Source organism: Meriones unguiculatus, chromosome 2 (genome assembly GCF_030254825.1).
Source record: "Meriones unguiculatus strain TT.TT164.6M chromosome 2, Bangor_MerUng_6.1, whole genome shotgun sequence".
NCBI classification, from domain to species: Eukaryota; Metazoa; Chordata; class Mammalia; order Rodentia; family Muridae; genus Meriones; species Meriones unguiculatus.
This window is the reverse complement of record NC_083350.1, coordinates 97,542,550-97,558,082: the sequence shown is the minus strand read 5'-3', so window position 1 is coordinate 97,558,082 and position 15,533 is coordinate 97,542,550. Positions and strand designations below refer to the sequence as shown.

At 44.7% G+C, this 15,533-nt stretch overlaps 1 protein-coding gene across 1 annotated transcript in view; it reads left to right on the top strand.

The window, feature by feature from the left end:
* The window catches only part of Slc17a8 (solute carrier family 17 member 8), a 42,950-nt gene that overhangs the window by 24,728 nt on the left and 2,689 nt on the right, over nucleotides 1–15,533 (top strand). Inside the window, exons 6-11 of the mRNA XM_021645694.2 lie at nucleotides 2,741–2,827; nucleotides 3,545–3,684; nucleotides 4,496–4,645; nucleotides 5,678–5,810; nucleotides 9,624–9,734; nucleotides 14,546–14,673. Coding sequence (XP_021501369.1) covers nucleotides 2,741–2,827; nucleotides 3,545–3,684; nucleotides 4,496–4,645; nucleotides 5,678–5,810; nucleotides 9,624–9,734; nucleotides 14,546–14,673 — 749 coding nt within the window. The remainder of the gene's footprint in view (nucleotides 1–2,740; nucleotides 2,828–3,544; nucleotides 3,685–4,495; nucleotides 4,646–5,677; nucleotides 5,811–9,623; nucleotides 9,735–14,545; nucleotides 14,674–15,533) is intronic.

Genomic DNA, 15,533 nt, shown 5'->3' with positions numbered 1-15,533 from the left:
CCAGCAGAATGAGAGTGACTAGTCGCCACTCGCCACTCCCCACTCGAGTGGTTTTATAGCCCTGAAAGGGCTGATTTAAAGATGATTTAAAGACTCAAGGATACCTGGTCAAGGTTGCAAGTCTTAATACATTTCCCAGCTGAGGTGTGGCTTTGTTTCAAAGAGCAGTCAAGGGAAAAAAGGTCACTAAAAGGAAACTTGAAATGGAAGTTAATTCCCTTAGTCTCAAAAGATACCAGAATTGGAAGAGACTCTAGAAAACATGGGTCAAAGCCCATTGTTTTAGAGTTGAGGAAACTGGGATGAAATTAACATGGCTAGTAAGACCAGAACTCAGGAACTCCTGCTCACCTTCATCCTTTCTCCCTGGCACACCACTCTCTGAGGGCTTTGTCTGCCCTCAGTGGAGAGCACAGGGGTGCCAACATCTACTCTGCCCTCTAGGGTAGCCTGAGGGCTGGATATCACACTTGGAATATGCTCAAGGGGCTGTGAGTGTGGGATAGGAGACAATGTTGGAGCTGTGACTGAAGAGGAGAAAGAGTTTGATAGACAGGGGAAGCAGTTTGGGTCGGTTATAGTTTCTCCACAGTGACAGAATGCTTCTTAGAGTGGGGAATTGTTGGCATTTGATGGTGGAGGAGACAGGGCTGAAAAACCAGAGTAAGATCTTGTCTGCGCTCTGACACTCTTGTCACCGCAGGCAACTCATGTTTCTCTAGCTTTACTTTTTTTTTTCCCATAAAATGGAGGAGAATATTTTTATATTCCTTATCAAGTTGAAAGAAGCTGAATAAAAATTCTGGGTTCAGCTGGGTGCAGTGACACACACCTGTAATCCCAGCGATCAGGGAGGCAGAGGTAGGCAGATCTCTGTGAGTTTGAGGCCAGTCAGGTCTACACAGCCTGTGTGTCCAGGACAGCCAGGACTCCATAGGGAAACCCTGTCTCAGAAAAAAAAAAAAAAAAAAATCCTGGGTTTGGAATGCTTGGCCCAGTTTAGCATACAGCATGCACTGTAGCCAGTCATTCTTTCTGATTCTCTCTGTCTCAAGGACACATTTGTATCATGCAAACTTCACCTACTGCTCCCCAGGGCAGAAGACCACCTTTATATACACACACACACACACACACACACACACACACACACACACACACACTTTGAGAAAAAGAGACAGAGACAGACAGATGGAGAGAAAGACAAGAAGACAAGGAAGGAGAGATTTCACTGCTAATGTATAATCTGGAGTGCGTGCTTTATTGCTGTGAGGAATTCTGAGGTTTAAAGTCAATGAGCCTCAGTGGTGGGGTTTCTGCTCACCTGAGAGTGTACTTCTAGCTTGCATTACCCACTAAGGACAGATGTGGTGACACAGTATACCAATGGAGCACCTGGAGGTGGAGGCAGGAGGAGCAAGAGTTCAAAATCATACTACATGCATTCAAGGCCATCCCAGGCCATATAGCAGCCTGTCTCAAAGTAAAACACATGCTTTGCTGTTCTGTACGTAATAAAAGTATTAGGAGTTGGCATTTATGTGACCACTTTCAGTTTACAGAGCATCTTGACGTACACAAGGTAGTTCATCCTATACCAACCCCAAGAGGTGGAGATTTCATTCCTATCTTATCTCTGAATGAGTCTCTCTACTTCCTCAGATCTCAGTCTTATTCCAGGTCCCAGGCTGCACCTGTCTTAGAGATAAGGCCCAGCTTAGGCAGGTGTGATATTTTTCTATTTCCTTGGAGCATCACCCACTTCCTAAAGATCTTGCTCAGTGTTGGATATGGGGAATGAACTTTGCTTTTATGCTGATCAGTTTTCTTAAGGAATATCTTCTCATTCATGGCCCAGGGGGAATTTCAGAGAGGAACTTTTTGATTCACTCAGCATTTACCAGGAATTTACATGGCTTTAGTTTCCTTAGCTGATGTCCAGGAGCTACAGAAGATAGGGAAACAAGGTGACCACCTTTAGTCTCCCCTGTCTTCTCCAGACAAGACAGACACCCTCATGTAAGCCCACAAAGTATATTGTTCACAGAGCAAGAAACATCGAAGGACAAAAATACCACTGTCTAAATTTAAAGATCCCAACTGGTTTTCTTTTCTTTTCTTTTCTTTTCTTTTCTTTTCTTTTCTTTTCTTTTCTTTTCTTTTCTTTTCTTTTCTTTTCTTTTCTTTTCTTTTCTTCTTTTCTTGTTAACAGTTCAGCTCATAAGACAGAATGGTTGTTGCAAAAGGGCCAAGCAGAAGAGGTTGGTTCATGGGCAGAAACTAAGAACAAAAAGCAGACTTACCATTTCAGTGACTTTCTGTGTATGGCAGCAGGGTAAAGACCCAGGTAGCATCAGGTGGCCCTTTTAATGTAAGAATCAATGTAGGGATATTCAGAAGGCTGTTGTCATAACCCAAGGAAACTAGCCTGTTATTTTTCCTGGTTTCTTAAAGGAAATCTGATTAATAGCTTAGCTTTGCCTTGGTAATGTAGAAATCCTGGAACTAGTGAGTCCATTTTGATTTTTAGTCTGGTCAGTTAGAGCACAGAGCAGGAATCCACATCACCTAAAATACTGGTGTCCCGTAATTTTTAATCAATAGAAATTATTTTTAAAATGTACCCATTAGGAAGATGGAGATAGTTCTCCTGTCAGCCTGGAATCTTCCTGAATGGGGTGCGTGTGTGTGTTACCTGGGCTAACATGACTCATATGATAAGACTCTTTTCTGCCTCCAGGTTCCTATGCTGGGGCAGTTGTTGCTATGCCCCTTGCTGGAGTATTGGTACAGTACATTGGCTGGGCCTCCGTCTTTTACATTTATGGTGAGTGATTTGGTTTATGAGTTCATGTGTTGACACACAGAGATATATTTTACTATATAAGGGTATGCTTAAGGGAATGTGAAAATAGAAATACAAACATCAGCTCATTATACAAATGGGAAGCCTGCTTTTGATTAATTTAATGCTTATATTTATCGTGGCATTTTAAACAAGCAGAATATTGTCTTCCTTTTAGATATCAATTAACAAGATGAAAACCAACAAGATACTTCTCAATGAATACACACACACACACACACACACACACACACACACACACAGCAACAACCTAGACAGATAGCCATCAAGGAGAACTCATAAAATTATGATAAGGATACTGAAGTGTAGCTCTCCACATTGATGGCTTCTGGTAGGGGTAGGGGTGGGAAGGACTTAATTTTCTCTAACCATGCTTTAACCATGCTCTAGTGACTGGATGGGCAACACAAATAGGAGTTGAGGTGTTTTTTTGTTTGTTAGTTTCTTTTTGTTTTGTCTTTTTTTTTTTTTTTTGCCTTTGTTTATTTCTTCTTCTTTGAGAAGAGAGATCACAAGGATGGGGCACTGCCCCGGGAAGACTTGGATGTGAGTGTGATGGGGTGCATTATGTAAAATTACCAAATAATCAATAAAAATATTATGTTGGAAAAAAATTAACAGCTGTAGAGATGGCAGCAATGAGGCCATGCCACTGAGCCTCTTGTTTTCTGTCTGCAGGCATGTTTGGGATTATTTGGTACATGTTTTGGCTGCTGCAGGCTTATGAGAGTCCAGCTGTTCACCCAACAATATCTGACGCAGAAAAGACCTACATAGAGACGAGCATAGGAGAAGGGGCCAACTTGGCCAGTCCGAGTGTAAGTATAGGTGGAAGGTAAATCCTGCTCTCTTTCCCATGTGTGTTTCTCTTCACGATTGTATCACCTTCTGTGGGATTCCTGCAAACACTACAGCTGGCAGAGGAACCATCCACACAAGGCAAGGAGGAAATCCGCTTCAGCGCAACTCAGTGGCTGGTGCTGGTTCAAACCTGTAGAGTCGGACAGCTGGCATTTTATTTTAGACATATTTAAGTACAGTACAGTCTTGGAAAATAGTTTTCTGGTAACAATGATTTCAATCCCATGTGCACAATAAAGCTTAAGGCATGGCTGTATTGAAACTTTCTTGTAAAGTACATGTGACCTCTACCACGAAGATGGGTTCTGTAGCTTAGGGGACTAGAATCTGGTGTGGTCTCAGCCAAATGGTATAGAGGTCACCAGACTATAAAGACCATGTGACAGCTCTGGTGAGGCTGGTTGAGAAACAATGCCAAAAGATAAAGATCTAGGCAGGGAGAGTCCGAGATAAGCTTGGTCTGGGAGATGCGGGTGTGGCCTGGCCCTACGGATGGCAAATGTCACCAGGTTATTAGCGACATCTCCTCCCAGCCTTCTGGGTAGAAGACAGGTATACACATGCCCTCTTCCGTTGAAGAGACAAGCCTACCTGCTTAACAGCCCTGGTTTCCTCTTCTGTTGAAGAGACAAGCCTACCTGCTTAACAGCCCTGGTTTCCCTAGTGCTTATCTGTGAGCACCAAGACCTCATGTTCCCCAGACCTTCTTAAAGACATGTCAGTGCCCTCGCTTGGCTTGAAATCTTGCCTGTCTATTTTACTCCCTAGAAATTCAACACACCATGGAGAAGGTTTTTCACATCCTTGCCTGTCTACGCCATCATCGTGGCAAACTTCTGCAGGAGCTGGACCTTCTATTTGCTCTTAATAAGCCAGCCTGCTTACTTTGAGGAGGTCTTCGGATTTGCAATAAGTAAGGTAAGCACACAGATGCTTCCAATGCTCTTAGTTGTTTCTTGATACGACTAAGAAACTTTGCACGATGAAATAGTTAGAATGGCTGCATCATTTGTAAGAATTCTCTGAAACTTAGCATCCCAGAGGTCAGGCAATACAGTGTCTGAAGCTAATACAGGCACTGACTATTAGTTCAAAGGTAAAAAGATTTGACAGAGTGAGTTTTTAGCCCACTCATTGTGGGCTAGCGAGATGGCTTGGCGGGTAAAGGTGTTTCGGGTCAAGTCTGATTACCCATAGTTTGGTCCCCAGGACTCAGATGATAGAATTATCAGTTCTTGTAAACTGTCCTCTGACCACAACGTGTGTGCTATGACAAGACCTCTTCCCCCCAAACAAATAAATGCAATTAACTGCTCATTGGGTGACAGAGAGAACACTGAGGTTAAGTTTCAGACCAGCCTCTTTTTTTCCCATAGTGATGAATGTAGCAGTAGTTGCTAGTATTTAGGCAGGCAGTAATGGTTGTTTAGAAAGAACCTCTTTCACTGCCCACAGCCATTGTCAGTACTTGCCTGTGTTTCAGGGAGTCTTTGCTAGTGAAACAAATTAACCATCATGAAACAAACAAAAATTCCTTTCAAGAGAAAGCACTGCAGGGAAGCAGATGTCTATGTCTGAGTAGCTACAGTCTTGATGTCTATGTCTGGCTAGCTACAGTCTTGATAGTTCAAGCAGAGACAGGAAGAACCAGCATAGTTGTGTGATGGTTTTTCCTCTACCAGACCTTATTCTGGATACTGGGACCTTTGTGATCAGTAAGAGTTGTCTCTGGCCCCAGGGACCTATCAGTCTGATGCGGAAGACAGTTGGCCCATGCACAGAATCACCCACATTCATTGCTTACTGGTTATGAAGTTCAGACCCCCTGGGGTTCCACATTAGATAATTAAACTTGGTTATGGCTGTGGGGCTGCGCAATGGTGGTGAGCAGGGGCTTGTAAAGACCTCTCAGAAGAATCTAAGTTGGCTCTTTGTTTCTCTTCCTTCCAGGTGGGTCTCCTGTCAGCTGTTCCACACATGGTGATGACAATTGTGGTACCGATTGGAGGACAACTGGCTGATTATTTAAGAAGCAGGAAGATTCTGACCACAACTGCTGTCAGAAAGATCATGAATTGCGGAGGTATTGTGATAAGAGGTTCAAGTGGGTTCTGTAGAATCAGCATCTCTGTTCCAAACAGAATTGCAGAGCCTACACTAGAGCCAGCCCAGACGTGGTCTCCCATCCAATACTAACTCAGCTCAGCCCTGCTTAGCTTCCAAGACTGAACCCTATTAGGCTTGGTCAGACTGAATTTAGACATTGTAATGGATCTTGAAGACCTCTGAGTCAATCTCTTTGTAAATATTGTGTACATTTGTAAATATAGTTAAATACTGTGCACCATTTCATTGCCAAGCAGTCATGTATCTAGCACTTGTGCAATCTGGGGCAGGATAACCTAGCTGATGGCTGGTCAGGACACGCTTAAAACCAAAGAAGCACTTCTGCCATCAGTTCTGAAGCCAAAGTAATATAACTTCTGGTGGTGTGCCTGCTTGCTCCTGATCCTTTCAATATGCCATCAACTTCAGGGTTGCCTGCACAGTTTACTTCCTTTTCTTCTTCTTTTTATGTGCACGTACATGTTTGGGTAGAACACAAAGGGCATGTGCTCATGAGTGGGATACCCAAACACTGCCCCCTTCACCTATACTGTCCTGCATGCGTGCTGCTCTCTTTCCTGGTTTATTTAGTTTCTATTTTATGTTTTGATTTTGTGAAGACAAAGTGGAATTTCTTTTATTGCACATAAGAAGTCAGTGAAACTAGTCATGAATCCTTTTCATTTTTCTTAGCTCATCTATTTTACTTTTTAAACTTTTTGTTGATTCTTTGTGAATTTCACATCATGCATGCCAATCTCACTCATCTTTCCATCCCCTCAAACCTGCCCTCCACCCTTGCAATCTTTCCTCCAAAAGATAAAGAGAAAAAAAAAACTCATTGTGGAAGCTGTAGTGTGTCACAGTGTGTCCCATGGTATGCTCTTTTGTTTGCTTCTTGGCTTGCAAATGTTCACTGCAGCGAGTTGTTGGTTTGGTTGGAGGCTTCTGGCTTCTGCTACTCCATCAGTACTGGAACCTCACTGGGACTCCTCTTGGATATCCTGTTGTTTCCCTGTGTCATGGAAGTCCTGTGGTTTTGGATCTGTAGAACTGGTCCCTATATGCACTCTAGCAGTTCATCGATGGAGTAGATGTTGGGGTGGGCCAATTCAAAGCCCTGGATCTGAGCCTCAGAGGTGTCTGAGCTGGTCAGCCCACCAGCTCTCCAGCACCCACACCACCAGGGCAAGCTCTTCTGTCCTGCCCCAGTTGGCCAATCCAGTGCTGCAACCAGCAAGGGGCAAAGCCAACTGTCCCGCTCTCATGTCCATCTGTGCCAGTACCATCAGGGCTAGCTCTACTATGGTGCCCAGGTGAGGTGCAGGGCCCGTTTTCCTGAGTGTTGCAGTTGGTGACGGGCAGGGACAGCTTTCCTGCTCTCATGACCCCAGGGCCAAGCCTCCCACCTGCCACTGGTGTTAAGGGCAAGGGAGGAGGTTGGTATCTCTCCCTCATCCGTGCCACCGCATGGTGAGGGTAGGGCCATCTCTCCCATGTTGACACCACAACTCCGGAAACCAGGGCCGGCTCTACTCTGGCATCTCTGGGTGATGTGTGGAGCCCAGTCTCCCAAATACTAGGCTGGGGTTTGGGTCAGCTCTCCTCGTCTCACACCCCCCCAGGGCCAGCTCTCCCACGATGCCTGGGTGAGGGGTGGGGTCACCACATTCCTCAGTCATCACATACCCCTGGGCAGCAGCCCAGACCAGGGACGTCCCTTGGTGGCAACAGACCCCTGATGCTGCAGGCCCAGGGACCCAGATGTGGGCCCCGCTGGCAGCACAGGCCAGGACCCCACTGTGGTCACTGACTACTCACATCAGGGTGTTCCTCACTATCCTCAAGTCTCCAGTCTTCTGTGTACCCCTTTCTGTGTACCCATTCATCTTTCTGCTTCTCTTTCTCTTCCATTTCTCCACCACTTACTAGCTTCTCTTAGTGGCTCCTGGCGTCTCTGGGTATCTGGGGTCATCTCTGGCATGGTTTCAGGAGTGCTAAACCCTGCCTGTGCATTATGGTACCAGTCAGGGGTCATCTTCACCATGGTCGCTGGCACTAAACTGCTGGTCATCTCAAGTTACCGCCCTGTCTGGACTCCCTGCTTCTGGACTAGTGGTCATCGGAGCTAGTGGTCACCTCGCCTGGGCTGCCACTGTGGCCCCATGCAAAGTGGGTGGTGGGTGGCTGGGGTTGCTTATTCCACTCACTCCCACTGGGGTCATTGGTTCCAGGTCCAAGGTAGGGTTCTTCTAGTCTCCGGCCCAATCCCACCAGGACATGTGGTCCAGGCAGGGTTGGTCTCCCCATCTGACTTTTGAGTGTGCGCATTCTTGAATGCTTTCAGTGCTGTGCATTTATCTAGGTCTTCACATGTACTACCTTAGTCTCCATTATCACCTTGTGGAGTGGGGACTCTGCTACAAAGTTTACAGGCAGGAAAACAAACACACAAACAACAACACTGAGATAAACTAAAATGACTTCTTGAAACGGCAGCTCCCATGCAAGGTAACAGGGTTGTCTGAGCCCATTGTACTCTTTGTTGCCCTTTCCAAGGGAAAGACTGAGGTCAAGGGTGACTGGGTGGGCAGTAGAGAAAACACCACCAATGGTTCTGTGGTCATGAGTGTGATCTTAAACAGAGGAAGGTATGAGCGCGCTCCGACTCCAGCTTAGAGGGGTCAGACCCTTTCACAAATGAAACTACCCAGGGAGATACAAGAGCTGGGGCACTCTGACCTCACAGCCTTGTGGAGGAGAGCATGACTGATGACACAAGACAAGGAACTTGGTACCCCAGGAATCCACCTGCTGGTCTGCAGAGATCCGTTGGTCTGACCTTTGTTTGAACTGTTATATAGGAGGCTGAAGGATGGCAGAGGCAGACTTACTCTCTGGTAGGCAGGAGATGAAGATTTAGGGCATCATGTTAGGGTCTTCTTTATTTGCATGTCAAATAGGACTTTGCAAGTATCAATATCTTACAGAGGTTTGTGTGGTTTTTTGTTTTGTTTTGTTTGTTTTTTGAGGCAGGGTTTCTCTGTGTAGCACCGGCGGTATAGGCCAGGCTGGCCTGGGACTAACAGAGATTTGCCTGCCTCTGTCTCCCCAAATGCTAGGATTACACATGGCAATTTGCAGAATTTTTGTTGAGGTAGAATCCCATGCATCCCAGGCTGGTCTTGAACTCAGTGCATTGCAGAGGCTTACCTTGAACCACCGATCCTCCTGCCTCTACCTTCCGAGAGCTGAGATTACAGACATGCATCACCACACCCAGTTTTTGCACTGCTGTCCTTAAATATGTGATCATTCTAATTTGGCCCCAGTTTCCAGGACTGAGCCACCATACCTGACTGAAAACTTTTATTTCAGATTATAATTATAGCTACTTGATTTTTAGAAGAAAATATTAGAAGTGTGTTGTTATGCTATCTTTGTGTAGGAGGCCACAACATTAGCAGTCAAAAATGGTCACTAAGTGTATATACTGCATTCAGACTGGCAGGAGTAACTACCCAAGGATTAACTACTTATATCTCTCATCCCAGAGCCATAATTGAACCTACTGGGAACATCTGTTGTTCAAGATGCACTAGGCAGAAAGGTAGAAAGTTCACAGAACATCTTGGCAGTTGCATGATCATGCAGTCATGACCATTGATGAGCTGAGATGTATGTTCCAAGAACTCAGGTTCATGAACTATGGGTTCATTTCATGTGCTAAGTCAACAGCTTTGACAGACGGACAGAAGCATGACAGCTCCTCTTCTGTTTCTCTTTGCAGGCTTTGGCATGGAGGCAACCTTGCTCCTGGTGGTTGGCTTCTCCCATACCAAAGGAGTGGCCATCTCCTTCTTGGTGCTTGCTGTAGGATTTAGTGGCTTTGCTATTTCAGGTAAAGTGTTCTTTGGGTTTCTGAATCATATATGTAGATTCACCAAGTCTTAGGAGGAAGGAAGGACAAGGAAATTGTAATACCTTTATTTAATAGTCTAGGGATTCCCAAAGGACAGGACCACTGCACAGAGTTTCATCAAGTAGGGTGATATAAGAACCAGGGTCTTAATAGGCTTAAAGTCCATTCAAGCTGGGATTGTCCCAGCTAATTCTATCATGGGAAAGCACTTACATGCAGCTAACTTCCCTGAGGCATAAACAGAGCCCAGGTGTGTGTCTGAGGCTAGCCCCAGGTTACCCTACCTGACAGGCTCCCTTCCTGCTGGAGCACTGCTAACTTTAAGCTCAAGTGGCCATGCCATTTGACACATGGTCATAAGCACTGGATACATTTAGAATGTTATCTACAGTTTTCAGTAAGTTTCTGTGTCATTCATTTGCTTCCACTTTCCAAACAAGAAGATGCAGGTCTGGAGTGGGGTGGAAGACCTTCAGAGCAAGTGAGAATAATAAAGATGATCACACGACCTTATGGTGATCAAGTGCGGATTCCATGCTGAGGATGCTCAAACCCTCTGCGTGCCCCACTCACAGTTACCCTGGGGGTTTCAGTGCTATTAAAGTCTCTGTTTGACAGGAGCAGAAACAAACTTACTGTATGGAGAGGACAATGCACAGAGCACCATGCTGACTTCGGAAACTCCCCAAGGGAGAATGTAAATGGGTTATCTGTTTACATCATTGCATCTGTCCCACAAAATTGTGACGCAAGTGCTGGTAGCAGCATTTTACTGAGTTTTTCACCATTTTACTGACTAGTAATAGTAATAATAATAAAAATGATGATAATAATAATTCCCATTATCACATAGTGGCATAGGAAAGACAGAAACACAGAAACACACCTCCAAGTCCTTCTTTGTCCCTAGGCCACCTGAAGTATCAAACAAAATACAAATATGCCAGAACAGAAAAATAAATCCATTTCCCAAACTACCCTAAGATGGAGGCTTGAAGTATCTATCAAAGCAAACAGAGCTCATCAGTAGGTGTAGCAAGTCTGTTTTCAACGAGCTCGCAGCCAAGAACTTGGGTTTTGGAATACACAGAACTGGGTCTGAGACCCTCCTTGACCACTTTTTGTGTTTGAACAACTTGCTAAATTATTTAAATTCTGGTCTGGAGATTGGAGGCACCTGGGTTGTCAGGAGGAAGCCCTGAGGTGGCTCGTGAGTGCGCTCACATTACTTTCTGAGTCAGCCCTGGGGATCATCCATCAGCCCCGGGTTCTCATCAGCACTGGGTGTACTGCACTGAACAATTAAACCTTTTTTGCCCTCCCAGAATTTATGTGCTAGGGAAAGCCAGTTAGTCAAAGGTTTTACCAAGCATTCGATGATGATCATAGTTTTAGGCACTAACTGTTATCATGGTTCAGTTACTCTACACTATGGGCCCAACACTTCCCAAATACCTATGTGCAGAAGACAGTTTCTGATTTATTAGGTGCAGAGTGGGGCACGAGATTCTGCTTTTCCAACAAGCCCTGCCGAGTGACCCTGATCAATATCCACATTTAAAAAATTTTTCACTTTTGGGGAGGAACACTTGGTATATCCTAGGTAAGTCTTCTACCCCTGGCCACACCCACCTCCTGGCCCTTTTGAACCACAGTATTTCTATGTAGCACATCTTGATGTCGACTTCCTGTGCAGCCCCAGCTAATCTTGAGCTCTGGATTCTTCCTCCTCTACCTCCCCGGACTGCAAGTGTGTGCCATCCTACCTGGTGGCAGTCGACATGCTGACTAGGGAGAAAACAGACATCCCCATGTGCTTCCAGGAGGATGATGAGGGAAATCTCTGCCATCCAAAAGAGATTCATATCACGTCCCCAGAGATCCTGAAACCCTCAGGTTCACATTGCTTCCTTTCTTTGGGACTGCCAATTAATTCTCAAGCAGAGGTTAAAGCAAAACACAAGTCACAGACCGTTCTGACTATGGCAGCTGCCTTAACACACTTACCTCATGTTGGCCATTTTTCCCCCTTTAAAATTTCTTTGAGATTGTAATTTAGTCATAACATTTCTCCCTTCCTTTACTCTCTCTCAACCCTTCCATATACTCCTCTCCGCTCTCCTCCAAATTCATGGCCTATTTTATTTTTCCTAATTGTTATTGCGTGCAGGTATACGTATAAGGATATACGTCTGTACATGCACACGCATCTATGTGTGCAAGCATGTATGGTTCTATGTAATACAACTGTTCCGTCTGTAAATGCTATCTGTACGTATGTTTTCAAGGCTGATCATTTGGCGCTGGTGTGCTTCTCCTATTTCCAGCCTTCTTCAGTTGCCTATAGTTCTCTGCGACCTCATGTAATATTTTCATGTGCTGCAAAAATCTATCAGTGTCTCCCTCTAACCCTGATTTTTCGTGTGAATACCAGCATTGTGTGGACAGAAGCCTAACGGCTTTCCTCAAATTCCCTAGCTGGGTGCAAACACCCGGGCTGGCTTTGTATCAGAGCAGAATGCTCAGCATTCACATTAATTGCCTCTTATCTCTGGTTTCTTTTCTAATAAAGCCTTTATTGCATTCAAATCACAGAAAGATTAACTATTCTCCTAGCTGTTTTATGTCCCAATTGTCTGGTACTTTGATCCAAAAGAGAAGGTGTATCTATTACAGAGGGAATTTAAAAAAAAATTCTCCCTGAATGTAGATAGAGAAAAAATTACCCAGATTGAATGAAACTTTTATTTTAAAATATATTTGTAGTTTTTTTTTTTTCCTCACAGAACAGAGAATTAAGAACCAAACCAACAATGAGTTGTGACTGGGTGAAGGGCTAATGCTGCTCAACCCTTTTTTCCTCAACTATTGGCTATCCTGATAGATTCTGGGAGAGGGGAGTCATTGTTTCCAGTGTGGACTCCCCGCTAAGCCCACCAGGGTTCAATGGACAGCTCTAAACCTCAGACAGAGAGCCTGTTTAAACTCAGCAGGTGCTAGAAACAAAGCAAACAAGCCGAGAAAGAGATTTGTAGAGAAGGGAGCTGCATAGAGGTGGCAGGTGAGAGTAATCAATTTGTATTATATACATGTATGAAATTGTCAAACAACAGGGACTTAGAGAGGTGGCTCAGCGGTTAATAGTGCTTGCTGGCTTTGTACCTCCAGCTCCGGGGGTCCCATGCCTTCTTTTGGCCTCTGCAGGCATCTGTGCTCATGTGCACACAGCCAGAAATAAGATAACTAAGCTTCATTTTCCAAAAAGCATTTGTCAAAGGACAACTTAACATATTAAAAAGTACCCCACAAAATGAAAGAGAGCAGAAGCATGACTAAACACAATCCTTTGCTATACTTTCCGTAACTTAAGCTGGTAAATGATTGCGAGTACTTGAGTGATTCCTGAAGGCCAGATACTCCCCAGTGGAGAGAAGACAGCGGTAAACGGGACATGTGGCTGCCTATGCCTTAACACTCATGTGTTGCTAGACATGATGTGTGTCTGTGATTCCAGGAACTCAGGAGGCAGGTGCGGGAAGATAACTCAAGTCTGTAAGTTCGAGACTAAGACACCGTCTCTAAATAAACAGAATAAATAAGTGGAATTAAACATATTTAGAAGGAGAAAGGCCTGAATTTGGCTTTTACTTCTAGTTACCAATTACTTAACGTAAATTATTATTTAGGTTAATTCCTGAAACAGTTTTATAAGAATGGTCAGTCCAGTTTATAGATGAAGACACTGAAGGACAAGGGCTTTAAATCTTTAGTCCAGATTATCAACTCAGGTAAACTACCAGAGTTGGGGTCTAATTCCAAAATGCACCTCTGGGTTGTATGGGCAGAGCTGATTTCTAGTGGTTTGAGCTTCTCTCAATGCTTCGCCACCCTCTTCCTCCTTCATGTCATTTACTCTTTTCTCCTTATAGTGGGATGGCAGTGGCAATTTATCATTTTGCTGCTTCCAGCAGTGTTTTCTCTGATAGAAGACCAGAATGAAAGGGCTACAGGAAGATGCTTCTCAGCAACAGCAGCAACAGCTGTAGCCCAGCATCTGAAGTGTGGTTAGAGTAATATGCACCATGGTATGACGTAGAGTAACAAGAGCTTTTTATCAGAGTGCTGTGTAGGTAGAATAGCATGCCTACTCACCATGCTATGGTGTGGTTAGAAGAGCATGGGGTTGTCTACTCCGGGCCTGCACATTTGTATTTCTCCCATGTTTCATGTCATAGCACCTTTTATAGGCAAAAAGTAATATTATTCCTATACTTGATTACACGATGGAAATAAGCTCTGAACCCCAATACACAGATTTGAAACATGAAGATCCTTTATAAATTTCCAGTCCTATCTATGTTTCTGCAAATAGTTAGAAAATGTCCTTTGTAATAAATCATGTGGCCGCCGAGGCAGACTCATCTCTGGAGGACTTTTAGGACCTTTGGCAGACAAAGTTCTGTTCTGTAGGATTTGATTGTTTGCTTTGAATGAACACAGTCTAGGCCACGGGTTTGTTTGCTTTTGGTTTTGGAGTTCCAGATCTTGCAGGCACACTTGCTGTAACTCTCCCTACCAGAACGTGCAGAAACTGCTACTAGTGCACATAGTCCTGCTCTGTGCAGGCACAGCCTGGCATGCCAGCCAGACCCTCTTGGGAGAATCTCCATTAAACATAGTCTAGAGGAAATGAAACTGATCGGTGAGCTCTAGGGCAAGCCTCTCTTTCCCCCAAAGGTGTTAGGAACTCTATTCTCCACTCTGACGTTGAGGTTTTGGCTTCACCATAGGTTTCAATGTCAACCACCTGGACATCGCTCCACGCTATGCCAGCATTCTCATGGGGATCTCAAATGGAGTGGGAACGCTGTCCGGAATGGTCTGTCCCCTCATCGTGGGCGCAATGACGAAGCACAAGGTAGTGATCTGCTCTGTGATATCAGGGTTGAGATCTCAGGGGTGTGCCCGAGGGTCTAAGCATGTGTGTCCTTCAACAGCGGCTCCTTCTCTTCTTCCTCTTCCTTCTCTCCTGCTCTACCGTTTATTTTATTGATGACACGAAGACTCATGGTTATCTAGTTCCACATCTTCTCGGCTGAGAAATAAATGTTAGGAGGAGAGAAAAAAGGCCATAGAGATTGCTTAGAGACACAAAGAAGAAACTCAGGCAGCCAACCTGGAAGGAAAGATTTATTTAAGATGGTTTTAAGTGCTAAAACTGGGCAGCCCATTTCCACTCATTACTTAGAATGTCACACACAAAGCTTCCCACGTTGTTTAGGAGAAAATAAATGACATTAATGAGCTTTCCTAAGAGCTTCCAAGGGGACTAGAGACATGGTTGAGAAGCTCACAGCTCTTGCTGGTCCTTAAGAGGACTAGGGTTCAGGTCCCTGCACATGCAAGGCTCACAACCATTAGCGACTCCAGCATCCGATCCCCTGGGGCTGCCGGTACAGATGGTAGTGGGCCACCCCGTGGGTGCTGGGAACTGAACTTGGGACCCCTACAAGAATATCTAGTGCACTTAACCACGGATGCCCCCTTCGGGGCTCCATGGGCACTAGGCACACATGCAGGGAAAGACCTCTATGCAGACAAAACAGCCATAAACCTAAACACCCATAGACACAATATAAAAACATCCTGAGCCTTTAAGGCTGTGTGTGGTACTTTATTGAACCTTTGTGGTTTTTACATTTATTTTTTAAGATTTTTTTTTGTCCGTTTGTGTATATGTATCATGGAAGCCAGAAGAGGGCAGCAGATCCCGGGGAG